A 23,944-nucleotide genomic window follows, 5' to 3' on the forward strand; every position below is an offset into this window, starting at 1 on the left:
ATCTATTGTTTTATAGTATTTTCAGTAGAGCTACTTTCCATTTTTTTCAGCTTAAGTATGGTTGTGTGACAAAATTTACGTTAAATTAAATAAACAATTATATTACGCCCATGAAACGGTGCTGTGATATCAGCAGTGCAATGAACTTTTTTACTCTTCTGTGATTCATAACTGCTGAACATGAGCAATTTACAGACAAGACAGCAAATGTGCTGTTTTTTTTTTCTGTACTGAGTCTAGTGACAGGGTGTACAGTGTTCCTTCAAATAAAAAAACCCCTCATATTACAAGAGCTAATCTTTACAAGCACATTACCTTACAGAAATTTCCACTCAAAATACAAGTCTTGGTACATGTCAGTTGTCTCATAGCCCTGTGCCTGCTCTCAATCATTTCTCAGAAATCTTGAGAATTTTTATTATAGAATCAGAAAAAGTTTCAAAGTGCTAAAAGGCAAAACAGGCAAAGGAAAGCCTACCTGTCAGTATAAAAGTGATAAGATGCTATCTAATTTTTAATCATTTTAAAAGATAAAGAAATTTTGCATGTATGGCAGGAAAAACAGAATTTTTGTGGCTTGGGACAACATTATTTTTCCTATTTAAATTAATAGTAACTAAGGGTTTGTTTCACAAAAATTTACATTACATGCAGATTGTCCAGTAAGAATTGGTCATTTTGCAAGGGAACTCTGAACTAGGACACCATGTACACAAAGGCCCTATGAGATAAATCAAGCCCACATGACACTTTGTGAATGGATGTGGGAATGGGTTAATATGGTGGTCCTGGAAAGTATGGCTGTGATACAAGTTCATAAATCAGAGGCCAAGGAATCTGTAAAGCAAGGAAGGATGCAAACTCCACCATAAGTAAGTGGAATTTAAATCACTTAGTACATCTTGCGCAGATCTGTGTAACAATTTCAATCTATTGGCTGCTGCTTCAATTTGTCTCTGCAGGGGGATCTCATGCAGGGCTGCAAACTAGCAAAATTCTGGTAGGTAGGTGTAGGACAAAAATACCTGAATTTCCCTTCAGCTCGTAAATTGACCCAATTAAAGTTTCCAACACCCCTGCCTTCAAATCTAAATACTTCCACATTCAAAGGTTTTTTTCCTGAGTGCCTGTTAAAGTTGTAGCTTAAGCTATATTTAAAAAAAAAAAAAAAAAAAAAAAAAAAAAAAAAAAATCAATAAAGGAATTTAGTTCTGTGAAGTTGATGCATTTCTTCTTCCGACCTAGGATGGTAAAAGGCATTGAATTATCCTGAGCAGTAGAGCAAAGAATATATACATGCGATGCTACTGCAGAGATTTTACTTAAAGCTGAACCCACCCAAATAACGATTAAAACTTCTAAAGAAGCAAAGTGTAAAGTGATGAATTGTGATTCTTCATCTTTCAATAACCCGCTGAGGGAAGACTGAGCCGTATCAGTATCAGTCACAAAACCCCCAAACAGAAAACTTGTACAAAACATATCCTGGATGGGTTGAATAACCAGCAACAGCAAATTCAAGTTATGAATGCAGTTTGGACAGTAAAACTGTGTGTAACTTGTTTTGTTCCCATCTCTAAAATCGCAGTCAGTGAAAGCTTAACAGTACCAACCTCCCTTGATTTATGCACTTGCTGCATTTTGTAAAAACATCCAGTATAGTCACAATAAATGAAAAATAATTTGTAAGAGTTAGGTTTGAGCGCCATTAAAACTAATTTAAAATGTCTAAAAAATAAAAATGTTTTGTATTCAATGCTGAAAAATTCACTGTGTAAATATGTGCAATTTTGTTATTTTATCGATTGCAAAAGGAACACCAGCTATGAGTGGTAACTGAGGCTGTCCCACACTCCTGTTGTCTCAGTGCATTTTACTGCCATCTTTTGGATCGACCGGTAAACACAGGTTGCGTTTGCTCTGCAAGAATCCAATATCTCAGAAATAGATTTGTGAACAAAATCCCATTAAAAAATAAAACCATCTTCAAAAATTCATAACTGAACTGTTCAAAATATAAAGGGCCAGTGCACAGCTTTAGTAACCTGGCCAAGTCTGGCAGTATAAAAACACCCCTGAATTGAGAGAAATGAAAAGGAAATGACAAATACATTGAGCTCAAACATTACTCTCCATTTATTGTACACCTAGAGAAAAAGGGAGGAAATTCTGGAAATGTGATTAGAAACATTCTATGGACTCATACATCAAAGAAGTCGTTCTCACTGGATTCACTGTGTGCGGAACTCCTGAAATGTCAGAAGGTAGAGCACGATGCCTGCGATGTACGAGTCTTGAAGGCCAGAGGAGGAGTGTTCCGCAAACTCAGTAAACGTGAGTCAAGCACAGCAGACATCCTGATGAGGGGTGGGGAGAACTCAGCTGACTGCATTCCTGTGCTCACATTCTGTGAGGTGGTACTGGAGTTCAGCAAACGCAGTGACAAAGCACTGAAATGTGACTTGTCACAAAGCACCATATCAAGTGCGAGTGACAGAGTGCAGGAACAGTGACTGCAAGCTTTAAATGTCCATTTACAAGCAATCCAAGAGGAACGGCCAGCAGACAACCGTCTGCACGCTACTCAGGAGACACAGAGGCGACAGAAATGCTGGACGACTGTGGGGAGTCCAGATAGAATGCACGTGACTCAACTCATGATGGTGTCTCAGCTGGGCTCTCACTTACATCGAGTTATGTGCGGCTCTTTTTCTGGGACAGGTTGAGCTTGTCTCCCAGGCTTAATGCCATGCCCTGTTTGGGACGAAGGGTCCAAGTTAAACACTGCCTTACAGTTCCAGGCATCATACCACTTCTGTGACAATCCAATGAAAAACCGAAACCCTAATATGAAATCTGACCAGGAAAAATCCTTTGGTCCTTTCCAACAAAGACCACACAGCATTAAGCAGTTACCAAGCCCATGACGGACAGTAAAAGAAAAAGGCAACAAAATCAGTGATTTGTGCTGGACACAGCTAACGTGACAATTCCAGGTCAGTTAGTTAGTGACAGATCATGGTATGTGGGGTTGAAAACAGTTACAGGGCAAATGGGGTTCAGAGGAGTGTTTGGCCATCTAAAATCTGGCCTACCTGGCTTTTGGCCCGGATGCGGATATGACCGCTGAGCAATGCGTCTGGTCCTAAGTGAATGGGCTTCTCAATGCTGACATTGGCTAGGGCGTCCTCACCGAAGATGGAGCGAGCATACAGGTTGGCAGCCATGAAGCCACAGAATCCAGATGAAGCCTGAATTGTGGAGCAAAAAAGAAAAGAACTTATGAAAGGATTGTGTTAGAACATTTCCAACTGAATGGGTTCGAATACCACTGTTTTACAATGTCTGCTCCATTGCAGGTCTATCTTGAGACAGGTAAACACTGCTGCCAGCCTCAAGGACAGAAATGTCTTCTTCAATACCTTCTCTGGAGTCAGGCACTTCATGTTTGTAGATTTGAGGATGTGCTGGAGGTACTCATTGAGGTCCGTCATGTTTGTATTTACCGTAACCTAGGACAACCAGAAAGGAGAAACTTGCGAGTGCTACTTTAAATAACCTGACTGGAGAGAGAGAAAAAAAGAGGGGGGGGGGCTGGTGACATTGTGTCCTTGTCCTCAGGTCCTTCTTTAGGCCTACCTTGTTCTCCCACTCAAACTCAGCCCACATCTGCCGGAACTCTGCGTCGGTGCAGGAGGCAGGCTGGATGTAGTCCATAATGTCGATGTGGATGTCGCTAAGCACCACGCAGTTCCTATCGCTGCCTGCACCGGACACATCGTACACTAGGAAGCACACACATATATACACACGCACACACGGGATAACAAAGAGCACAACCAAAGTAAAATTCCAAGAAGTTACAGGTCCAAATTCTAGTAAGGATCCTGCTACTGTATCCTTAAAGGATATTTAGCAATATTTTTATATTTTATATAATATATATAATATATATATTTTATTAGAGTAAAATAGGATATGTTTACTCCACGTCTGAGAGCAGCAGGCAGAAGTTCTGACCTATGTTCCCGAAGATAATCCCGTTCTCTGTGGATGCCACTTTGATGTTAGCCTTGATGTTGGCAAAGTCATGAGGTGCCAGTGTGAGAGGGGACGGTTTCTCCACCAGTTTCAAGTCACCTTTTGCAGCCACACAATGACATGTGTAAGTTGTGCACAAGTACATCAGAACTCCGGGCTTTGAAAGCACACACTGTATGCTGTTCAACTGCTCTACGACACGGCAGTTCTCGTGTGGCCATAGAAAGCTCACCGAGAGTGGCAAGTTCCAGGGTGCAGTTCTGCAAGGTGTCGCTGGTCTGGTTGACAACCAGCACATCCAGAACGATGTTGTACTGGTTGACGTGAACGTAGGCCTCAGCATAGACTGGGTCTGAGAAGCCAGTTAGCTGGGTGACCTGCAACAGAATATGTAGCTTTCAGCAAGAACAAGAAATATAGACTGAAAATTCTGCTGCAGAGCAACCATAATTTCTAGAACACTAACATCTTTGAAACAACCATATATTTACACACACAAAGGAGGGGGGGAAAAAAAAAAAAACCCAACAACTTTAATCAAAAGACATATTTTAACTGCCGTTACCACAGTAGACATGGCTGCACTCTGTGTTCGGATGAAACGAACACCAGCACACAGCAAGAGGTATACTGTAGGTGTGAATACAAGGAAATAACGCTCTCTGTCCAAGGACCCCTTTTCCTCAAGGACCTACACCTGAAGCCAGCCTACTTAGCGCCCCTCAGGCTTTCCTCCCTTTTCCTGACAAACACAGTCACCCCCTTATATTCCCCGTAAGTCCCCCCAGTGGTTGAACACTTAATTATATTTTTCCCCACAATACAACTACAGATGCACCTCTACTTAGGCAAATCGATCGTTCTTCAACCCCCTAGGCAAGTCGAAATTTATGTATGTTGGATTCCCCCTCCCCCTCCGTTACAGAGCCAAGCCATCTTATTTCCTTTGCATTTGCTGCAAACACGGATTTAAAAAAAAAAAAATTCTCTAGTAAACGTCAGACATTAAATACTGCAATAAAACATAAGCCTAGTCAGCGAAATATTACATTTCTACAAAGCAATTAATTTAAAAAAAAGAGTACTGCATATGGTACACATATGGTATTGTACTGTGTGCGCTTACGTTATATCTAGTAGTATGCTGGCACACAAGACGGTGCTGCTGTTGCATCATTTATAACTTTTCCACCACGGTTATTGCACCTTGATGTTCCTTTGTCATTGTTATTTTCATGCTAGCCGTTTCTTTCATGTGCTCCTTCGCTAATAATTGTATTCACACAGTTGATATGGCTAAACCCAGTTCCCGTGCTACAGACAATCTTTGTCCACCTTCATACTTCATTATTTTCAATTTCATCTCCAAATCATATGCTGTAAGCTTGTGAGACGGTTCTCATTTTTCTACGAGCGCACGTTTTCCACTGGCATTGTAAATAATAATAAGGGTAGAAAACAAGCAAATAAAGAACTACACTAAGGAGATTTAAAAGAAAAGAAAAAACTAAGGAGAAGAGCTGCGTTCGTGGCTCAAAACACACGAGAAATGGGAAGATGCAGCTGCAGCTTTCTGCCTTGTCTGGTTATGCCAACCTGTGCTTAATGCATTTCAGATGTTTTGCGTAAAATAAAAGCGCTATCCGTAAATAATATCTATGCCGGGAATTTTTTTACGTAAATCTGAATTTACGCAAATCGAATTTCGTTAAGTAGAGGTTTGTCTGTATTTACAATAAACCCATTTCCCGCTCATAAGTGCCATCTATCGACTAAAGAAAAGAATTACATCAACAAAAACCGTCTCATATTCTACACAGAAACGGGACTGAAAATCTGTTCACAACTTTGTTCATAGCTCCAAAGTCACTTCTATCCGGGGGACACAATCAGTAAAAGCTCAGTAATGCAGACATTTAATGATCAATTTACAGGTTAAGTTCTGTAAAAATCTTTGATTTAGCTGTAACAAATTCTCTGCAAGTCTTATTAACTATAAGCTACAGTAAAATTAAGGCCTAATAATTAAACTTGAATGCCCATTGTCTTTTCAAAACTCCTATCAAATGCCAGTTGTTGACTGATTCATCCATTAAAAACTTGTGCAAAACCCCTCATCCTGTTACTGATTACGAGCACTCAAGGACACCACATATGGGCTGTAAACACGGTGGAAACCAGCTGAATCAAAGTGGTCCCACATACCTATCATGTTTGGGTGGAACTGACCCCCATCTATCGACTCAGAGGGTAAACACAGGTCATGCTTGTTCTGCAACAAAAATTTTAGAACACAAGGAGCCAGTGTACAAACAAATCTCCATTTATCAGTTCCAGAAGGTATGCAATATGGTTGCCAGAAAACCCCACTCTCACAACAATCCTTGTGTAGTGATAGAGAAGGGAAGGGGAGGGGAGGGTAGGGGTGGATGCATTCCAAACTGCCCCCTTACTTCCTCAGAACCTGCTGACTGCTGTGGGTGCCTTCTATTGATCAGTGTGCCAGTGCTCAGAGGCAAGCACCTTGTTAAGCTTAGAGGCCAGTGCGTCAGCAGCCTCCTTCCTCTGGGTGTTTCCCATGGCAGCCAGCAGGCTGAGCTGGAACTGGTCCTCCTTGGAGGTCAACTCATTCTTGGCTGTGAGCTGCATGAAGAAGATGGGGTCGTCGGCCTGCACTGCGATGCTGCGCTTCTTCGACTCTTTCTGCAGGTGGAAAAGCAGATGAAATGAGCTCAAGGTGAGAGTAAAGTACATAACAGTCTGTGGTGGCAGTATATAGAATTTTTTTTTTTTATACAAAACTTACGAACAAATTTTCATTTTATGTACCTCACAATATTTTCCAGCAGTTTTAACTGTAACTGCAGTTTAGCTTTAAAGGAACAGCATACAAGAAGGAATTGGACACCCAGTTTCGAAATGCCATGAAGCATAGATGCGCATTGCTCCTGCAGATCTGCCAGAGGCCCAGACTGCTAACCTTCTGAGACAGTTTCTCCTCCTCCAGCTTGACAGTGAGCATACGTGACAGTGACTCACGACACTCCTTGTTGAAGATGTCATGCATGAGGGGCGGGCACTCAGAGAGCACCTTGAGGCACAGTGAGATGCGGTCCACGTCGTCATCCGTGATAGGCTTTTTGGGCAGCACGGACTTGCCCAGGTGAAGCACAGTTGACATAATAAGCATGGACTCAGCCACGAAGGACTACAAGCAGGAGGGGAATTTGACAAGAAATGGGCTATGAGACCCTCGAAGGAGACCTCTGTGGCGATGAAAAGTGTGAGGAGTACAAAAGCCGAGTTTGCTCACATTTTGCTTCCTTTTGTCTTGAACAAGGGACACATAGCGAAGGGCCAGTTTGGTGAGAGTCGTTGCCAAGGAAGCAGCAACGTAGAAATTGCCATCCATCAAAAAGCCCCTTAGCGGAGGTCTGAAATCAACAAAACGTTTCTAGCCGTTGCTGGTAATTCAAATGTCACAAAATTAGAGTAAATGTACTTACCCTGAGTTGCTTAACTAAAAATTACACAGCTGTATCAATGGGTAAATAATTTTAAACAACTGAACTTTGCAAGTCATTGTGGATAAAAGCATCAGCTAAACAAACAAAAGCAAATGTCAGTTATAAAGAACAATTTAACATAAGGCAAAATCCTGAGTGGTGTAACTGCTGCCCTGTATCCTTCAGCTCTCTGACATGCAGGGTAGTGAGGTCTGACATAGGAAATGGTTACTACACATCACCAACACATCACTCCACCTGTCCTCCTCCTTCTTGGAAGGCCATGAGGAGCTGAGGGCACTCTGTGTGACATAGGTGCCCATCTCAGTAACCAGCCTCTGCACGGGGGCCGTCATGACCTCATCCCCTGCCTTCACTTCACCCAGCTCCTTCTTTATCTCGTTCTCAACAATGGGGATCTGCTCACAGGAGAAGAGAGGGAGGATTCACGTGGAGGAACCGCAGAACAGTAACGGCAGCATTACCATAAAATATGAGGCATGAGGGAAACCAACGCAGCATCAGGAAAGATGAAAAACAAACCTCTCCAAGGGACCTTCGAACTTCGGTCATCACGCTCTGGATATCATCCTTGGTAATGCAGTACTCTCCAAGAATCCACAGTGCCCCTCTGTATATCCTGAAACAAAGGTTCCTTTTAAGGTGTGGATATACAGCGCTGCATTTTTCAACTTACAGTGCATTTGGCTAGAAATTTTTAGCCACTGCTATACAGGTGGTGTAGCTGTTAAGAATGCATGCTTGTAACTTAGGACTGCAAGACTGTTCCCTGGACAGTTCCAGTAAGGCCCCACTTTCACCATCCACATATAAGGAGTAATTTATCCGCGATAAACAGCGGGTGTATGAAGCTGGTGGATTCATTAGTTAACATCCTGCACAGTGTGTACTTACTTGACAGCCCTGATGGCATGGAAAACTTCAAGCATCTTCTCAATAATGAGGGGCCGCAGACTGTCGAACCTCTGGATGGCCTCCCGGATGAACTCGAGCACATCGGCAGCTGCTGCCTCATTGCTGTCACTCAAGAACTCCATGAGCTGACAGGCACACAGTCATTGTGTCACGTTCTCCATTACAACACAAAACACCTACAGTAACCTGGCATCTGACCGCACAAAAAAAATCCTTTATAAATTCCTGTAGCGCACGTGATCTACACAATGTCCCTTACATATCTGAAAAGTATCTGAATATCTGAAATTAATTTAGATGCAGGGAAGCTTGAAGCACAGAAATAAAGGACGTGGAGCTATTCTATGCATATCACTAGGCAGATGAAGACAGGAAGCAGACTGGAAGGGACTCACCACAGGGATGACATTAGCTGCCATGTCAGGAAAGCGCACACTGCATGTGTGGAGCGTGCGCACCAGTAGCTGCCGGTACCTGTCTGTGTCTTCGTGCTCTGTCACATTGTTGGTTTTAATCACCTCCTTCTTGAGGACAATCACAAGCTACAACAACAGTGTATAGTTAAACAACCCTACTGAGACTCGAACACTGGCCCCAGTGCAACATGGACTCAGTTCATTTGAGAGACACGTTTAGATTATCCTGCATCCTGAAAGCCACATCCTAAAATGTTACGCACCTCCTCTACATTACGGGATGAAATGAGGTCCAGAGCCAGTTGGAGGGTCTTCTTTCGCACCTCCAGGTCAGGTGCGGACAAAACTCTCAATATGTCCATCACCAAATCCTGGAGACAATCAAAGTAATGTGACCCATCTATTTCCTCCACCTATTTATCTGTGCATCCTACATCAGTTATAACAAGGCTGACTACATAGCAAATCTCATGCAGAGTCCTCCAAAAAGACAGAAATAGGATGTAAAGGAAGACCAGATATTTACATCCAAGGTGGAACAATGATGTTGTGTAATTGCAACAAAAACTGTCATGTTGGTTACTTCTATAAATTAAAAACTTGTACAAACAAAAGTCAGTGCATCAGAGACTATTTACACGAGAAACTGAGATGCTCACAATCAGGGGAAATCATCTTTCAGGGTACCTGAAGCACACGTTCATGGGTTGGGTGTTCTTTCAGCTCAATCAGTCGATCCAGGACGATCAGCTTGACATTGTTATCGCTTTCCTTGATGATCAGATCAATGTAGCACTGAGCAGCAGCCTGCAGATAAAGCCAATGCAGCACAGACAGATATGAACACAAAGCAAAAACAAAAAAAATATACAAAATAGCATACCAGAGCACAGAAATACACTCAGAACCAATTTATGAAAATTCCCACCACCAGCTGCAAAATTTCCAAGTGGGGGCTATGACTTGATTCATCTGGAGAAATAATTATATAGTTAAATCTTATGTATGTGCTTATTACCAGCACAACTGGTTTCACGTTTGCTTACTTCTGAACAATGTTAACAAGACCTCTGGGAAGTGTTAGAGCCATGGCCTTACAATCAAAGCACGTAGGTTTGAATCCCACCTTACACTGTAATATCCTTCTGCAAAGTACTTGCTCTAAAATGATACATTAAAAATCAGCCAGCTGTATAAATGGGCAAATCATTGTAAGTAGCTCAGTGTACAAGCCAAATATTGTAAGAAAAGACATCAGCTAAATGAATTAATAGTAGAAATAATGTTGTGAAGGGTGTAATATAAAAATTACTTTAACTGAATTTAATGTAATGATTCCTTTAATGTTCAGAATTTGTATTTTCTCTAATAAATCATGAACGCATGGTACAATAAACCCTTTATAAGTGTCCTTTGTACACATAGGTCGAGTCTCAGCACCTTGATGGCCGTGGGTGCGTTGGACAGGGTGACCAGGGTCCCAGCAGCCTCATACTTGACGGCAGGGCTGGATGACTGCAGCAGGTTGTAGATGCAGCGGATGAAGCGGGCACGCTCTGATGGGTTGGCGTGGCAAACCTGCGCAGGAGGAAAGACGACATTGCGACCATCGGACAAATGTCATTGTAGGAGCATACAGAACACAAATAATGCCAGCTATATCAACTCTGAGCGGATTGCAGAGCTCATAACCTTGATGCTATGGATAAGTGTATCAGGAGTGTAAAATGAACATAAATACTAATATTAACAATATGTGAAATTAATATAGATTTTAAAATTTCAGTAATGGTCCCAAAAGAGAAATTCTACAAAAAAGGTACACAATACATATAAGTTTTAACAAAATATACAAAAAAATATCCAGTAAAGCCATTTAATGGAACTTATTACATATGCAGAATTAGCAGATGAAGAGTCAGGCTTGTTCCTTGTACTCTCTCACCTTGTAGATAAGCTCAACGATGACCAGCTGGAGAATGTCTCCAAAAGTGTGGACTTGGTCGATGCAGGTGCTGAGGAAGTCAAGCGCCCGGTTCTACACAACACAGTGGAACAGAGCGAGTTGTTCAGCCTTAGTGTCAAAAGTTTTTCTTAACACCGTTCCAGATTCAGCCGTTTGGAAATCACCTTGCCGTGTTTTTACCTGGTCAGCATGAATGAGCATCATGAATGCATTTCTCTTGCAGCTGGCATCCTTCTCGTTTACCAGGAAATTGCGGATCAACTCAGGGGCATCCGGAATCAAATGTTCAAAATTCCTGCAGACAAAAGAGCCACCTTGTGGTATAACACACATTGAATATGCAGATTCACTTGTATTACGTTCTTTTAAAAATAAGGTGAAAACTCCAATCAAATGGCAAATACACCCACACATATACAGACCTGTAGATGGTGTAGATGGCCAGCACAGCGTTGCGGCGCACGTAGCTGTGCCGATGCTCCAGGCAGGCACGGATAGCTGGCATGAGTGGCTCCAATAGCTCTGCCTCCTTCAGCTTGCACAGGAAGCGCAGTGTGGAACCGCGGATGAACTCATTGGGGTGCTGAAGGTCCTGCCGGGATGAAATGGAGGGTCAGTAAGCCAGATTCAATGAACAGTCCCATCCCAGACCTGAAGCTGTATTTGTTGATACCTTTCTGTAAGCATCGCAGACCAGGATCATCTCCTGGAGCAGCTTGCCATCCGGCGTAGTCTTGGGCACAATCTCCCAAAAAACCAGTAACAGCTTCTTAATGGTATGGTCTTGCAGCGGAAGAACAAAGCGAATGATTGTCATCAGAAGGCCGGGCAGCTTCTCGCCATTCAGGATCATGATAATCACCTTCTTCAGGGCCTCCGTCTTTGCCTTAATTTGACCCTTTTCTGTGCCAAAGACAATGAAACATAATAGAAACCTGAGCACTAAATACCCATGATAAAAAGATATCTGCAAATCCTTTGTTATAGCACACTGTGCCATCAGTCCATTTGCTCATCAGAATGAAAAGGCACATCTCGGAACTTGAACTGATAATCTTCAGGTTATAAGTCTGTTAATAATGCCATGAGCCTGTCAGTTATTATAAAACAATTTAACATAAATATGGAGCGCAGACCCAAGGATAAGACACATCAACTGTGTCCTGTAACAAATACTCTCTTCCACCTAATCTTTCCACCATTTCTTACCTAAATCCATTTTCAGACGGACTTCTGATGGCGGTTCCATGTCCATCGGCACATTTATCAGGGTATAACACACGTTTCTGGTGGCTGTCATTATGCCAAAACAAGTTGTCTCTGTCTTACGAGGACTCCAATCAGTATTCTGTCTTGAAGGCTCCCTGCAAAAACATAACACATATGCAACTGAGATATAAAAATTCCATAATTTATCAGACCTGATTAAGTAACCGATTTCTCACAGGGAATTTGCGTTAGAATTTTTACTTATTTGTTTAAATGTTATATCTATAACATTTCTGACTTTAAAGTAATACTACACATGGAAATGAAAAATCCATATAATATTATTATTGCAAATCTGTTTAACCTCAATTGGGTTAATATTCTTCCAGCGCAACTCCACAGCAAGACTTGATCCCTAACAGTTGTATCCGACTATTTTTTCTCACTATGACGTTATGGATATGGTTTAAAGGTCTCTCTCAGTGTGTTACTCAACTCCGAGTTGCTCTTCACAGCTCTGCTGATGGTTATTTCATATTTCCATGGCACATTTCAACTCCCCCTGTACTGCTACAAATAATCGAAGAAATACCAGGAGAAAAAAACAGAGGTCCAATAATAATAATAATAATAATAACAACAACTACTACTACTACTACTACTAACAGGGGGCGCGGTGGCGCAGTGGGTTGGGCCACAGTCCTGCTCTCCAGTGGGTCTGGGGTTCGAATCCCGCTTGGGGTGCCTTGCGGCGGACTGGCGTCCCGTCCTGGGTGTGTCCCCTCCCCCTCCGGCCTTACGCCCTGTGTTGCCGGGTAGGCTCCGGTTCCCCGTGACCCCGTATGGGACAAGCGGTTCTGAAAATGTGTGTGTGTACTACTACTATTATTGATAATCTTCTGTCTCCTCTGTCCAGGTCAACTTAAAATGTGAAATAAAAAGTTTGCAATGATTTTCCCATTTATCCATCCACTTTCTATAGCCACTTGTCCGGAGCAGGGTTGCAGTGATCAGGAGTCTATCCCAGAAGCACTGAGCGCAAGGCTGAGGGGGGTACACCATGGACAGGACACCAGTCCATTGCAGGGTAACCACACATGCGCATAGTCACTAATCCATTCACCCTCTAAGGGCAATTCAGAGTCACCAGTTCACCTTAACTGGATGTCTTTGGACTGTGGGAGGAAACCAGAGCACCCAGACAAAACATGTACCCTTTATACAGCAGGACATTCCTACTGGGACAATTCACAGCTCAATTGCAGTAAGTACAGCAGTCAACATTTCTACAGCAAGAGGGACTGGAACCAAGAGCTGTCCAGTTACCACTACACAACCTGCTGCCCCAACTGTAACGGATGAGGCTATTAAACATTCGATATCCGACACGGTGAGTAGCGCTGCTGTCTCACAATGCCTGGGTGGTGCGAGAGGACATGGGTTCGATCCCTGCTCAATCAATGTGAAGTCTGCATGTTCTCCCCGTGTCTGAATGGGTTTCCTCTGGGTGCTCCGGTTTCCTCCCAAAGACATGCTGTTCAGGTTCCCCTTAGTTAGTGTGTGAGTGACAGAGAGAGAGTGTGTTCCACTGATGTATGGATGAGTGACCCAGTGTAACTGTAAGTAGTGTATCTAGCAGTGTAAATCACCTTGGAGTGTGTGGGCTGATACTAAACACACACACACACACACACACACACACACACACACACACACACACAGAGAGTTCCTTGGAAGTCGCTTTGGAGAAAAGCGCCTGCTAAACTAATGTAAATCCCTACAGTACAATAATTTTGCCGTTTATACAGCTGGACATTCAGGTGTGAGACCAACTCAACTGCATGTTCAGGTCCTCCGAGTCCAGTGTGAGTGAGTGAACTGGAGACACTGACTGAGTCAGACCCAACTGCAGGAGAATTCCCCTCCACCACAACACCTGAACCTATATTACTTTTTTAATCTACCACTTCTGTTACATTTCTGAGTGCTAGGTTAGTTAGTCACAGCGACAATTTATATACTTACTTAAATCATCAACCGAGCTCGCCTCACACGAAAACGACTCAACGAACTGAAGTTCAATTTCCAGCCTGCGTGATCCAGCGCGGGCAGGCGGGTTCTGTCAGTGCTTTGTCTGAGCATCTACTAGGTGCTACTAACAAAGTTGTTCATAAATACTCCTTACCAATAAAAACGGTATTTTGTCCGTTGACAACGTGAGCACTTCAGTGATGCTACTTAACAACAAACAGCTCCTTCCTTCTGACGTGGAACCTCCTCAAGTAGCACTGAAATCCACAGTACAGAAAGTGAAGAGGGACAAACTTTCTCAGACCGGAACGAAAGCGACACTACAGAAAGGGAAGAGGGACAAACTTCCTCAGACGAAGACTGCACTGAAACACTGAAACAAGCACCCATTCACAAGCGTAAAAATTATGAACACAACTCTAATTACATTTTTTTTTTTTAATTTACAACCGTATTCCATACAAATGATAAAATCTAAACAACTAAACAGTGTGTCTTGCTTTTATTCTTTATGTTGTAAAGTCTTAAGGTATTGTTCCAATTCACTTTTTAACAGAGTAATTAGGTTTAGCATTTGACCATTTTTTGTTTGTGAATATGATGTTTGTCGAAGGTTATACACTGATTTATTTTTTTATTTCATTTTGATTAATGTTGTTACACTTAAATATAAGAAAAATATCTTTATCTGTGAAATTCACAGGGTCCTGTTATGTGGTGGGTCTGGGGTTCAAATCCTGCTTGGCGCACCTTGTGGTGGACTGGCGTCCCATCCAGAGTGTGTCCTCTCCCCCTTCGGCCTTGAGCCCTGCGTTGCTGGGAGGGCTCCGGTGTGCAGCAACCCCGCTTGGGACAAGCAGTTTCAGGCAGTGCATGTAAAATTCACAGATTTACTTTCAGGTATCTTAAATGTAAATTTTCCATTTACATTATCCACCCTAGAACACGCACACACACGAGCACACACAAAGTTCGAGGCTGCTTGTCCCAAGCGGGATCACAGGGAGCTGGGGCCTGGCCTGGCCTGGCAGCGTCGGGGGGGGGATGTGCCCAGGGCCGGATGCCAGTCCACCACAAGGCACGCCAAGCAGGATTCAAACCCCAAGTAAATACCATTTAATGATGAATTATCTGCATATGAGTATAAGCTATAATTCCCAATATAAGGTGGCAGAGCGCTTTGAGAATACTGTCCAAGACAATAGTAAATTCTTTGGCTGTAATAGAGATTGTAGACTTCTGAGGAAACTAACTAATTAGCCCTTGTTATCAAATAACTGTCTCACAAATGCAATATTATTGTCATACCATGCTTTAAATGTTTCGTTTTTGTGTTGTATCTTTACTGTTCCAGGGTGTGGCGTGCAGTTGTGTTGATATAAAAGCTTCCAGGACATTAAGACTTGTCCATGGAATTCAGCTAATTTAACAAGAACCTAGTGCATATCAAAAATTAATTTTAAAAGAAATGTAACACCACCCACTCATTCAAATATAAGATTAGAGATACTATTCCAAATTTTGTATTTATCAAGTCATTTTTAATTCAATTTTTTTATGGAAAATTTGAAGTATAGAAATCAAGTACATTAAGGTATTCCATCTACATGGTTGCATAGAGATAGCTTTATTAGACAGTGTGGTCTGTTTACGTGAAATTGAAAATTTTAGTATCGGCCTTCTTATTAATACATGGTGGGACATTTAGAGATATTCCAGTGTACACAAGACATGATAAAGCTTCTGTTTTAGATAACTTTAGTACTATACCATTAAGGTTACACTGATAACTATTAGAGTAGGAGAGACAAACCTCCTCTGATTAGCGCTACATAAAAGCAGGCTGTTCCTATCAGTGGTAATAATAAAGAAAGCTTGTAATGATGAAAGGATAATATACTGACATTACTCCAACACAGGGGGCGCGGTGGCGCAGTGGGTTGGACTGGGTCGGACTGGGTCCTGCTCTTCAGTGGGTCTGGGGTTCGAGTCCTGCTTGGGGTGCCTTGCGACAGACTGGTGTCCCGTCCTGGGTGTGTCCCCTCCCCCTCTGGCCTTACGCCCTGTGTTGCCGGGTAGGCTCCGTGACCCCGTATGGGACGAGTGGTTCCGAAAGTGTGTGTGTACTCCAACACAAGCATTAAATTTACTTAAGCATTTTATGTGATTTCACACAGATGGCCAGTACTGTACAGTTAAACTTTGTTTCACCATGTCTAAGTGTACAAAAATTAACCCATCTAATCACTGATGTACAATGAAAAATACACTACTAAAAGTGTGAGCCTCATGATAGCACATTGTTATGTTTTTAAACAAGTCCCACTTTTATTTTAAATCTAACAACTTATTTTAACATTTAAGACAATTCAGTTTGAGAAGCAGCTAAATTTCATCAAAAAGCAAAATAAGATTTGACACAAAGACATTTTCAGGAAAAAAAAACATTTTTATTTTAACTTAAACTGCGCTTTGTATAAAACAAAAACAAGTCTTCAAAGGGGGAAAAACATGCATCTGAGGTATTATAACTTCTCTGATTTTTTTGTTGAAGTAGAACCAGTGAATGAGAGCAGGACTGTAGTTTTAGAAATATCAGTCATGAAATTTGATTCACAGGAGGTGGATTCAAGGTTAAGAGCTTTGCATTACTGTGACATGGACTCGCTCATCTCAGTGTTCCATTGGCTCATCGGGCTTCTCCACTGCAGGCTCGTCGGCTGGTTGGGTCACCTACAGCAGATGAATAAGAGAGGAGCGGTGGGCATTAATGGCCACCATGCCCCTACCTTTCACATCAGATTACCTGGTTCTTTCCTGTCCTAACCTTTAGTAGCGATGGACATCTCTGGGCTCCACTTGTAGCCGCACTTAAGTTCCATTAGTTGTAGACTTATTATGATTTAACAGCATCAAAAAAAGATGCATTCAATTTGAAAATAGCTTTTTTGCCAATACGCAACACCTCCTATATCCTGATGTGCATTTGATAAACCAGAAAACTAACATCAGCATGGTCAACTTTCACTCTTTTAACAAGCATAACTGGGACATAGCATAATGCAAGTATGCAAGATGAGACCAACAAAGACGGAAATACAAAGTGAATGCATGATGCACAGATTGTTTCTACCCTTCTCTGGGGTCTCTCTTCCAGTCCTTCGAGGAATGGCGCAACATCGTCATCATCATAAATGATGAACTCCATATCTTTCCCGACAATCCCAATGGACACATTCTGAAAGGTATGACACATAGATGATCAAGTTCCTCTTACTCTGATTGAAGGTGTACTTGAAATCCTATGTGACAGATTTAAGAGTGTTAAAGGGGAGTCACAGCGCTCTTTAGTGAGAGTCTTGCCTTTGTTGTGAGGTCTTGCTCTGAAGGAAGGGTCTCTCTCAAAGCACGCAGACCGTGCCGAACCAGCTCATTCAGTTCACCTGGTTGAAAAACACCAGAAAGCATCAATGTCATCTGCAATTAGGTCATGCAGAATGGTGAAGATTACAGTCAAGATCACCACCTGCAACATTTACAACTCACAGTCTGGGAAGCTTTCCATGCTCCGTTCCAGGTAGGTCCGTGCAGACTGTGAACGGGCACCAATAGACATGGCCTTACAGTCAAAGTAGTTTGCTGAGGGACAAGTCTGAAAAATGTGCGGTCCCATATCCTGAAGGTAAGAGGGAAGAGTTTACCTCTGTGAAATACTTCACACTGAAGTCTCTTTCAGTTTGTTCTGCAAAGTAGACACTTGCCAACTCCCAAGTAAAAAATAAATAAATAAATAAATAAATAAATAAATAAATAAACAAACTGGGTGGGGGGAGAGCGAATGGATCTTTTAATCGTGTTAGAAAATACTCACATCATATCCAGCAATAAGCAGACCAACACCATATGGTCGCCTTCCATACCTTTGTGTGGGAATCTGGGTTTCTGAAGCATCGATTAAGAAAAATGGCCTTTTGCTTTTATGACAATATTTAACACACACCCTTCTAAACATAATACATGCGTTTTTCTATGACATTCCCATTTCATAAACTGAGAGCAGTCATGTTTACTTCAAACTTCTCCCCCCCCCCTTTTTTTTTTTTAAAGCAATATGACAAGAGCAACAGCAAAGAATGGTGTTTTCAGTCTGGAAGGATACTACTTCCGATCAGAGAGACCAGGCGGGAAACAGGAAGAGGCCGGTCAAACACGAACCTGGAATCAAGGCACTCCTGACGCATGAAGTTACTAAAGAGGAAAGAATTTCAGAGCAAATCAAGTTAGATCAGCCAGGTTTGTTAGCTACCACTGACCACTGCAGAACACACATTTCACAGACCAGAGGAGTCTGGCATCTGCAGTGAGGCCTGCAATGGAGATGCCCACATGGTTGTCAACATGGAGGATTTTCTTCTGGTGAGCTGCCAGCTCTGATTGCGCCCTCTGGAAACACACATGGTGGGCTAATCAATAACACAGCAGTTTATAAGAACTGATGTACTTCAATTTGTCACAACCTCCACAGTAAATATATTGTGGATGTTCCTTGCTGATACTAAAATGTTTCACAAAAGGGGGGGGAAAAAAAAAAAAAATGCATAAAACACTGCATGGTTGGCAAACAGTTTAACTTGTACATCAAGCAATGAAGCAACATTTTGCCGGAAAAGTAAAGAACAACCTTTAAAATCTGTGAGTTTACAAGGAATATCTTGCAGTCAAGTATTAGACAAAAACAGAAAAACCTTTTACCTTAAGGGCCACCAGGACTGCATGGGTCTGAGACTTAAGGCCCACAGTAGCTGAACCTTGTTTTACCGCCTCCATTGCGTACTCAATCTGGTGAATACGCCCCTGCGACATGGAGCCAGAAATGCCATAATTTTTTCATCCATCAATAAATGGCTTAATATATGTGACTACAAATTTTCCACTTCAACTGTAAAACAAAAACATTTTTGGTGGTTTTTGAAATTTTGCACAGTGCAAATAGCTTGATCATCAGCTTGGAATACAAAACAATTTATGCTAACATTCATATAACACGAAAACAATAATGGATAACAGCCCTTACCTGAGGACTCCAAACTGTGACATCGTTATCGTACTGGTTGCGAAACTAGGATGAAAGGAAAAAAAAAAGTCATATTTTTTCAACCATTAAAATGGTAATTTTTCTGTACTTTGGCCTACTTACTGAATTGTCTTCAGGCTCCATTATGGATAAAGGCAGAGTGAATTAAAATGGACTCAGCCTTCTCTGACGAGATGCTATATAGCCTAAGGTATAGTGTGTCTTATGAATAAACAAAGGGACTGCTCTACTAGACACCATCTGTTCCATTTCAAATGGCATCTCAGTAACATCTTACATCAACTTCCCTCTTTTGTGACTTTGTCAACAACAAACTGACATGACTAATAAACATTTTGCACAATATTATAGTACATTATACATAAAAATGTGTTATACATAACATACATTGAAAGATTACATTTTGCATATAACCACATATGTACATATATACATTAAAATGCTTATAGAGACAAGAAACTTCAATACTGTATACTTAGGACAGCAAGTCAGGTCGTGTTATTTTACCATCGGAAGGGTCTTGGTTCAAATCCCCCTCCTGCCTCAGTACCCACAATTAAGCCTGGTATTAGAGTGAAGAAAAAAACCACCCAGGCGTATAAATGGTTTAATTACTGTAAAGTTTATTAACTGGCATTATTATCCGTGAGAAGGCAATTAATAAAATGAATTTTGCATTACCGCAAAATCAAAATGATTATTATTATTCTTCTGTTTAGCTGAGACTAACCCTTATATGCATGCCCATTATACATCATGCCATGAATCACGATGATTGTGGTATTGTATACTGGGTACTTGATATCTTTATATATTTTTTTATCCTTCATCCACATACTCTATCTTCTCATCTGTCTTGTCACTGTCATTCTGTCTGTGCTGAGTGTGGAAGTTCCTGTCACCAAGACAAATCCTTGTATGTGTGAACATACTTGGCAATAAAGCTCGTTCTAATTCTCATTCTGATTCCTACTAGTAAATCCAGGGAGGTACAGTTTGATCAAAGAAACTACCGATTTGGTATTTGAACCAACAAACTCCAGCAGGATACAGCCTGTACAGGTCTGTGTCCTCAACCGCTACATTCATTGTGTTTAACTCACTGCGTTAAGTTTTTACTGGAGGTTAATTTACAATTACATTACAGTTTCCAGCTGAGCTCGGCTACCTGCGACACCGCGCTTGGGCCTCGATGAACTCCTGACTTGTTTTAACAACTGACTTACGCAGTTACGGTTTACTAAACTGCAACAGCCCATGCCATGATGATGATGAGTGAAAGTAAGTGGCGCGTCGAAAACGAGACAGTAGCTACAGCAGCCACATCATCATGTTGTGTTTTTGCTCTGTTAGTACTTGTCAAGTTGTCGCTACAATTAATCTCACACTGTCACACTCTGTCACTGTGACTGTCAATCAAGCCCTCGGGAAGCGCGATTTAGGCGCGTGAAGCCGCCTCGAGCCTGTGTGTGGTGGCAGAGCAACACTACACTTTTTTTCTTTTTTTTTTTTTTTTTTTTTAAACACACTGCTTGTCTTCAGTAACGTACGTGTAGTGAAAGGTGAATTAAACAGGTTCTTTTTCCACCCGGTTCGGGTTTCTAATCTCACGTCTGTGTTAGCATCGCGCTAGTAGCCTACTAGCAGGCCGGCTACATGATCATTACTCACCTCCGCGTGCCTCCATTTTTTTTTTTTTTACACGCTTACGTATAAACCAGATGGCGTACACTTAAGAAGTACAAACCGTATTGCTGACATGCACTGAACAGCGCAAAAACAGAAAAGCAAACATAACTTCCCCTAAAATCTTACCATTGTTGTTCTTCCACAGCCCGTCCCAGTTCCTCAGAGATCGATTAGGACGTCCTGCTGCATCCTGGAACGTACACGCGCCCAGGCAAAAGCAACAAATCGCAGATGGAGGATCGCCGATCAGGCGATGGATGATCAACTTCAGTATAAAACGTGCTTCTGTACCGGTTCTAATGATAAACTCTCCTACATCTTTTCGTTATGAAATTATCGAATTCGGTTTTTAACCATTTCAACATGTCTGATTCATGGAAGAAGACCTTCCTAGGAAAACCTGTAGACCATTCTATATTAGATTAGTAATGAGAATGGGCACGCAGCTTACACTAGAATTTAATGTGAAAGTTAATATTACTTATTACGGAGAAAATCTGTTAAATTTGACGTTTCTCTTGCTCAAGTGTTCAGTGATATACATTAGCTACTTTAATACAGTACAGCTTGTAACCAAAATTAAATACCAATAAATAATACCAATTCATCATGTCTATATTAATTAATACAGACCACTGGATACCGTCATAAAATAATTGCTTTATAGCAAAAATCAGTAGAGACCAAAAGGACGGACACAAATATCCATAACAAATTATTTTTAAAACTTTGCTTTTTAGAAACGTAATTATGATATTGGGGTTCACGGCTGAACTGATTTGCACATTGACATGATTCGATACTCATAAATTCGTGGAACCAAAGAAACGCTGTAAGAAGCATAAAAAATGGCATTATAAACATGTTTCTTATTGTTTTGTTCACCAGTACAGTTTTACTTCATCGCAACAAAGATAATTTTTCTGATGACATATACAGTGAGTGTGAAGTTAACAAAAATACCAACTTTTCGCAAACTCTTAGTCGAGTTTTTTGGCATTCTGCGCTGATGGCTTTTACAATTTGAGCTTCCTCGTCATTCCAGTAAGTTACACGGTGCGTTTTCATAGTTTCCTTACGTTTCAGTCGAGTTGTTTTTTTGAGCTGATTTATAACTACAGTACGTACAAGTCCGCCGAGCAAAATGCGGCCTCAGAAAGCGCGCTCTCGGCATCGGTCACCAGGCGGCGCCACGGAGACTCCGGGAGCCCGTGATCGCGCGAGGAGGAGGAGGAGGACGACGAGGAGAGGGGAGAGAAGAGAGAAAAAAAAAAAAAAAACAGTCCACCTCCTTTTCCTTTTTACCCAAAATGCTCGAGTACGACACGGCGACCATGGAGCGCCTTCGCTGTCATGCGACGAGACAATAATCCAGTTTAAGACGCCGCGCGCGCGGTGCGGGCGCGGGGGGGGGTCGCGGGCGGTTCGCGGAGACCCACGGAGGAATACCGACGAGCAGAGCGCGCGGAAAACATGGCTGGGGGAGACGAGGACGGAGGGGATGTCGCGCGCGGCAAGGCGAAGCCCCGCGACGGGGCCGGCAGTGGTGGCGGTAGCGGCGGCGGCGGCGGCGGCGGCACGTCTGGGTCCGAGGGCTTCAGGAACGGCTACGTGAAGGGCTGTGTCACCCCGCTGAAGCAGGACACGCGGCGCGGGGCTCTGGGGGCGGTCCTGCTGCCCCTCTGCAGGCTGTGCGACGCGGGGCCGCCGGGTGCTCGCCGCGGGGCGCGAGCCGTGTGCGTGGGCGCGCTGGCAGCCCTCGCGCTGTCCCTGCTCGCCTCCGGCAGCCTCGTCTCCCGCGTCGTCAGCGATGGCGGCAGCGGCGGCGGCGCGCTGCGCACTAGTCTGGACCTGCGGACGCTGCTGGACGCGTCGCGCTCCGTCAGCCCGCTGTTCAGCATCGGCTGCGCGTTCTTCTTCCTCACGTGCTACCTGCGGCGGCGCAGGAGGGAGAGTTACAGGTGCTGGCTCGTGTCGCTGCCCGCCTCATGCTTCCTGGGGGACTTCGCCGTGCTGCAGCTGCTGCAGTGGGGCGACGAGCAGCACGTGCACATGCTGGGCCGCCTGTTCTTCGTGCTCGGCTGCGTGGGGCTGCTCACGCTCGTGCCCGCGCTCAAGCTCCAGCACAGCGTGCTCATCCTGGTGTTCGCCAGCTCCGTGTGGCTCGTGTCCTGCACGAGCCTGGGCGCGCTGCCGCAGCCCGCGAGGCCGCTGCTCGCGTGCCTGGCCGGGGTCACCGGCGCGCTGTTCGCCATCTGCTTCGAGAGCTACCAGCCGTGGCGCGAGGCGCCGCACAGAGCTTCTGCGGCCGAGGAGAAGGTACCGGTGATCCGGCCGCGGAGGCGCTCCAGCTGCGTCTCCCTGGGGGAGACCTCTACCGCGTACTACGGCAGCTGCAAGATGCCCCGGCGACCCTCGCTGCCCTGCATTTCCCGAGAGCAGGTGGGTTGCGGAGGCAGGCGCGCGCGCCCGCCCAGCTTCTCGCCGGCACGTGCAGCTGTTTTCCCGCCGGCGAAAGGGTGCTTGTCGCGGGCCGTCGAGAAGCTCCCGTCATTGATTAGCGCGTCGCTCCGTTGCACGTGGAAGCTGTTTACCGCCGAGCGCACGCGCTGTCACGTGCCAAAACAAGGCTGCGTGAACGTATGAAGTCGGGGAATAATGATGAGCTCAAAAAGACGATACTCGGTGTGAAGCGATAAGACCCACGTACACATTGAATTCCCTTCTCTTCCCTTCCCCTCCCCTCGTAGACCCGCGGCGAAGCTCAGTGTGTTCGAGCTTCGCGGTGTCGTCCCGCCGCTGCGTTCGGTCAGATCGCGGGCTCCCTGTCAGTCAGTGTGTCAAGTTCGCGAGGCTTATTAGAGATCATGAAGCGAAAGGAAAGAATTAAATGGCCAGGAACAAAAAAGGCACAAACAAAGATAGTGAACCTGCACTGTAAATTATTAAACATTCACTTTAATTCGTATATGAGCGCCGCGCGTCGAAATAGCAGGAGTTACTCGGAATCGCCTCAGCAGTTCTCTCCACACACACAAAAAAAAGTGGAGTGCTC

General features: G+C 43.4%; 3 protein-coding genes across 6 annotated transcripts in view; 1 reads left to right on the forward strand and 2 right to left on the reverse strand.

The window, feature by feature from the left end:
• Positions 1-2,123: 2,123 nt before the first annotated feature.
• Positions 2,124-14,389, reverse strand: LOC108940558 (coatomer subunit beta-like). 4 transcript variants are annotated; one of them, XM_018762812.1, is made up of 22 exons: positions 14,260-14,389; positions 12,075-12,229; positions 11,539-11,768; positions 11,288-11,457; positions 11,046-11,160; positions 10,845-10,937; positions 10,340-10,477; positions 9,587-9,706; positions 9,163-9,270; positions 8,879-9,025; positions 8,463-8,608; positions 8,091-8,187; positions 7,806-7,966; positions 7,355-7,475; positions 7,022-7,249; positions 6,565-6,744; positions 4,274-4,418; positions 4,021-4,140; positions 3,640-3,785; positions 3,423-3,512; positions 3,096-3,251; positions 2,124-2,754 (listed from the first exon to the last, which is right to left on the reverse strand). In XM_018762812.1, exons 2-22 carry the CDS (start codon positions 12,163-12,165, stop codon positions 2,695-2,697), a joined length of 2,862 nt encoding a protein of 953 aa, XP_018618328.1. In that variant the 5' UTR covers positions 12,166-12,229; positions 14,260-14,389; the 3' UTR covers positions 2,124-2,694. The 4 variants fall into 4 exon arrangements, with proteins under 4 accessions (XP_018618328.1, XP_018618343.1, XP_018618336.1 ...); XM_018762827.1 differs by having other exon boundaries at positions 7,133-7,249; positions 14,100-14,389; XM_018762820.1 differs by having other exon boundaries at positions 3,640-3,764; positions 14,100-14,389.
• A 2,167-nt stretch (positions 14,390-16,556) lies between these two features.
• Positions 16,557-21,107, reverse strand: psma1 (proteasome 20S subunit alpha 1). Its single transcript, XM_018759717.2, has 10 exons — positions 21,016-21,107; positions 19,180-19,224; positions 18,858-18,959; positions 18,445-18,548; positions 18,265-18,353; positions 17,977-18,047; positions 17,652-17,781; positions 17,469-17,548; positions 17,239-17,343; positions 16,557-16,838 (listed from the first exon to the last, which is right to left on the reverse strand). Exons 1-10 carry the CDS (start codon positions 21,016-21,018, stop codon positions 16,779-16,781), a joined length of 789 nt encoding a protein of 262 aa, XP_018615233.1. The 5' UTR covers positions 21,019-21,107; the 3' UTR covers positions 16,557-16,778.
• A 447-nt stretch (positions 21,108-21,554) lies between these two features.
• LOC108939323 (cGMP-inhibited 3',5'-cyclic phosphodiesterase B-like) overlaps positions 21,555-23,944 on the forward strand; it is a 50,791-nt gene continuing 48,401 nt past the window's right edge. The window contains exon 1 of the mRNA XM_018760572.2: positions 21,555-23,331. Within this exon, the coding sequence (XP_018616088.2) occupies positions 22,363-23,331 (969 nt within the window). The 5' untranslated portion in view covers positions 21,555-22,362. The remainder of the gene's footprint in view (positions 23,332-23,944) is intronic.

This window comes from Scleropages formosus, chromosome 2 (assembly GCF_900964775.1).
Source record: "Scleropages formosus chromosome 2, fSclFor1.1, whole genome shotgun sequence".
NCBI lineage: Eukaryota > Metazoa > Chordata > Actinopteri > Osteoglossiformes > Osteoglossidae > Scleropages > Scleropages formosus.

Excerpts from the sequence above, each read along its gene's own strand:
- LOC108940558 (XM_018762812.1), bottom strand. The coding sequence starts at position 12,165 with ATGACAGCCACCAGAAACGTGTGTTATACCCTGATAAATGTGCCGATG. Across the intron at positions 7,250-7,354 it reads AAGACAAAAGGAAGCAAAAT|TCCTTCGTGGCTGAGTCCAT; the intron begins GTGAGCAAACTC and ends TCCTGCTTGTAG. Across the intron at positions 3,252-3,422 it reads AGTGCCTGACTCCAGAGAAG|GCTTCATCTGGATTCTGTGG; the intron begins GTATTGAAGAAG and ends TCCACAATTCAG.
- psma1 (XM_018759717.2), bottom strand. Across the intron at positions 18,549-18,857 it reads CAGTCCTGGTGGCCCTTAAG|AGGGCGCAATCAGAGCTGGC; the intron begins GTAAAAGGTTTT and ends GTGTGTTTCCAG. Across the intron at positions 17,344-17,468 it reads AGCAAGACCTCACAACAAAG|AATGTGTCCATTGGGATTGT; the intron begins GCAAGACTCTCA and ends CATACCTTTCAG.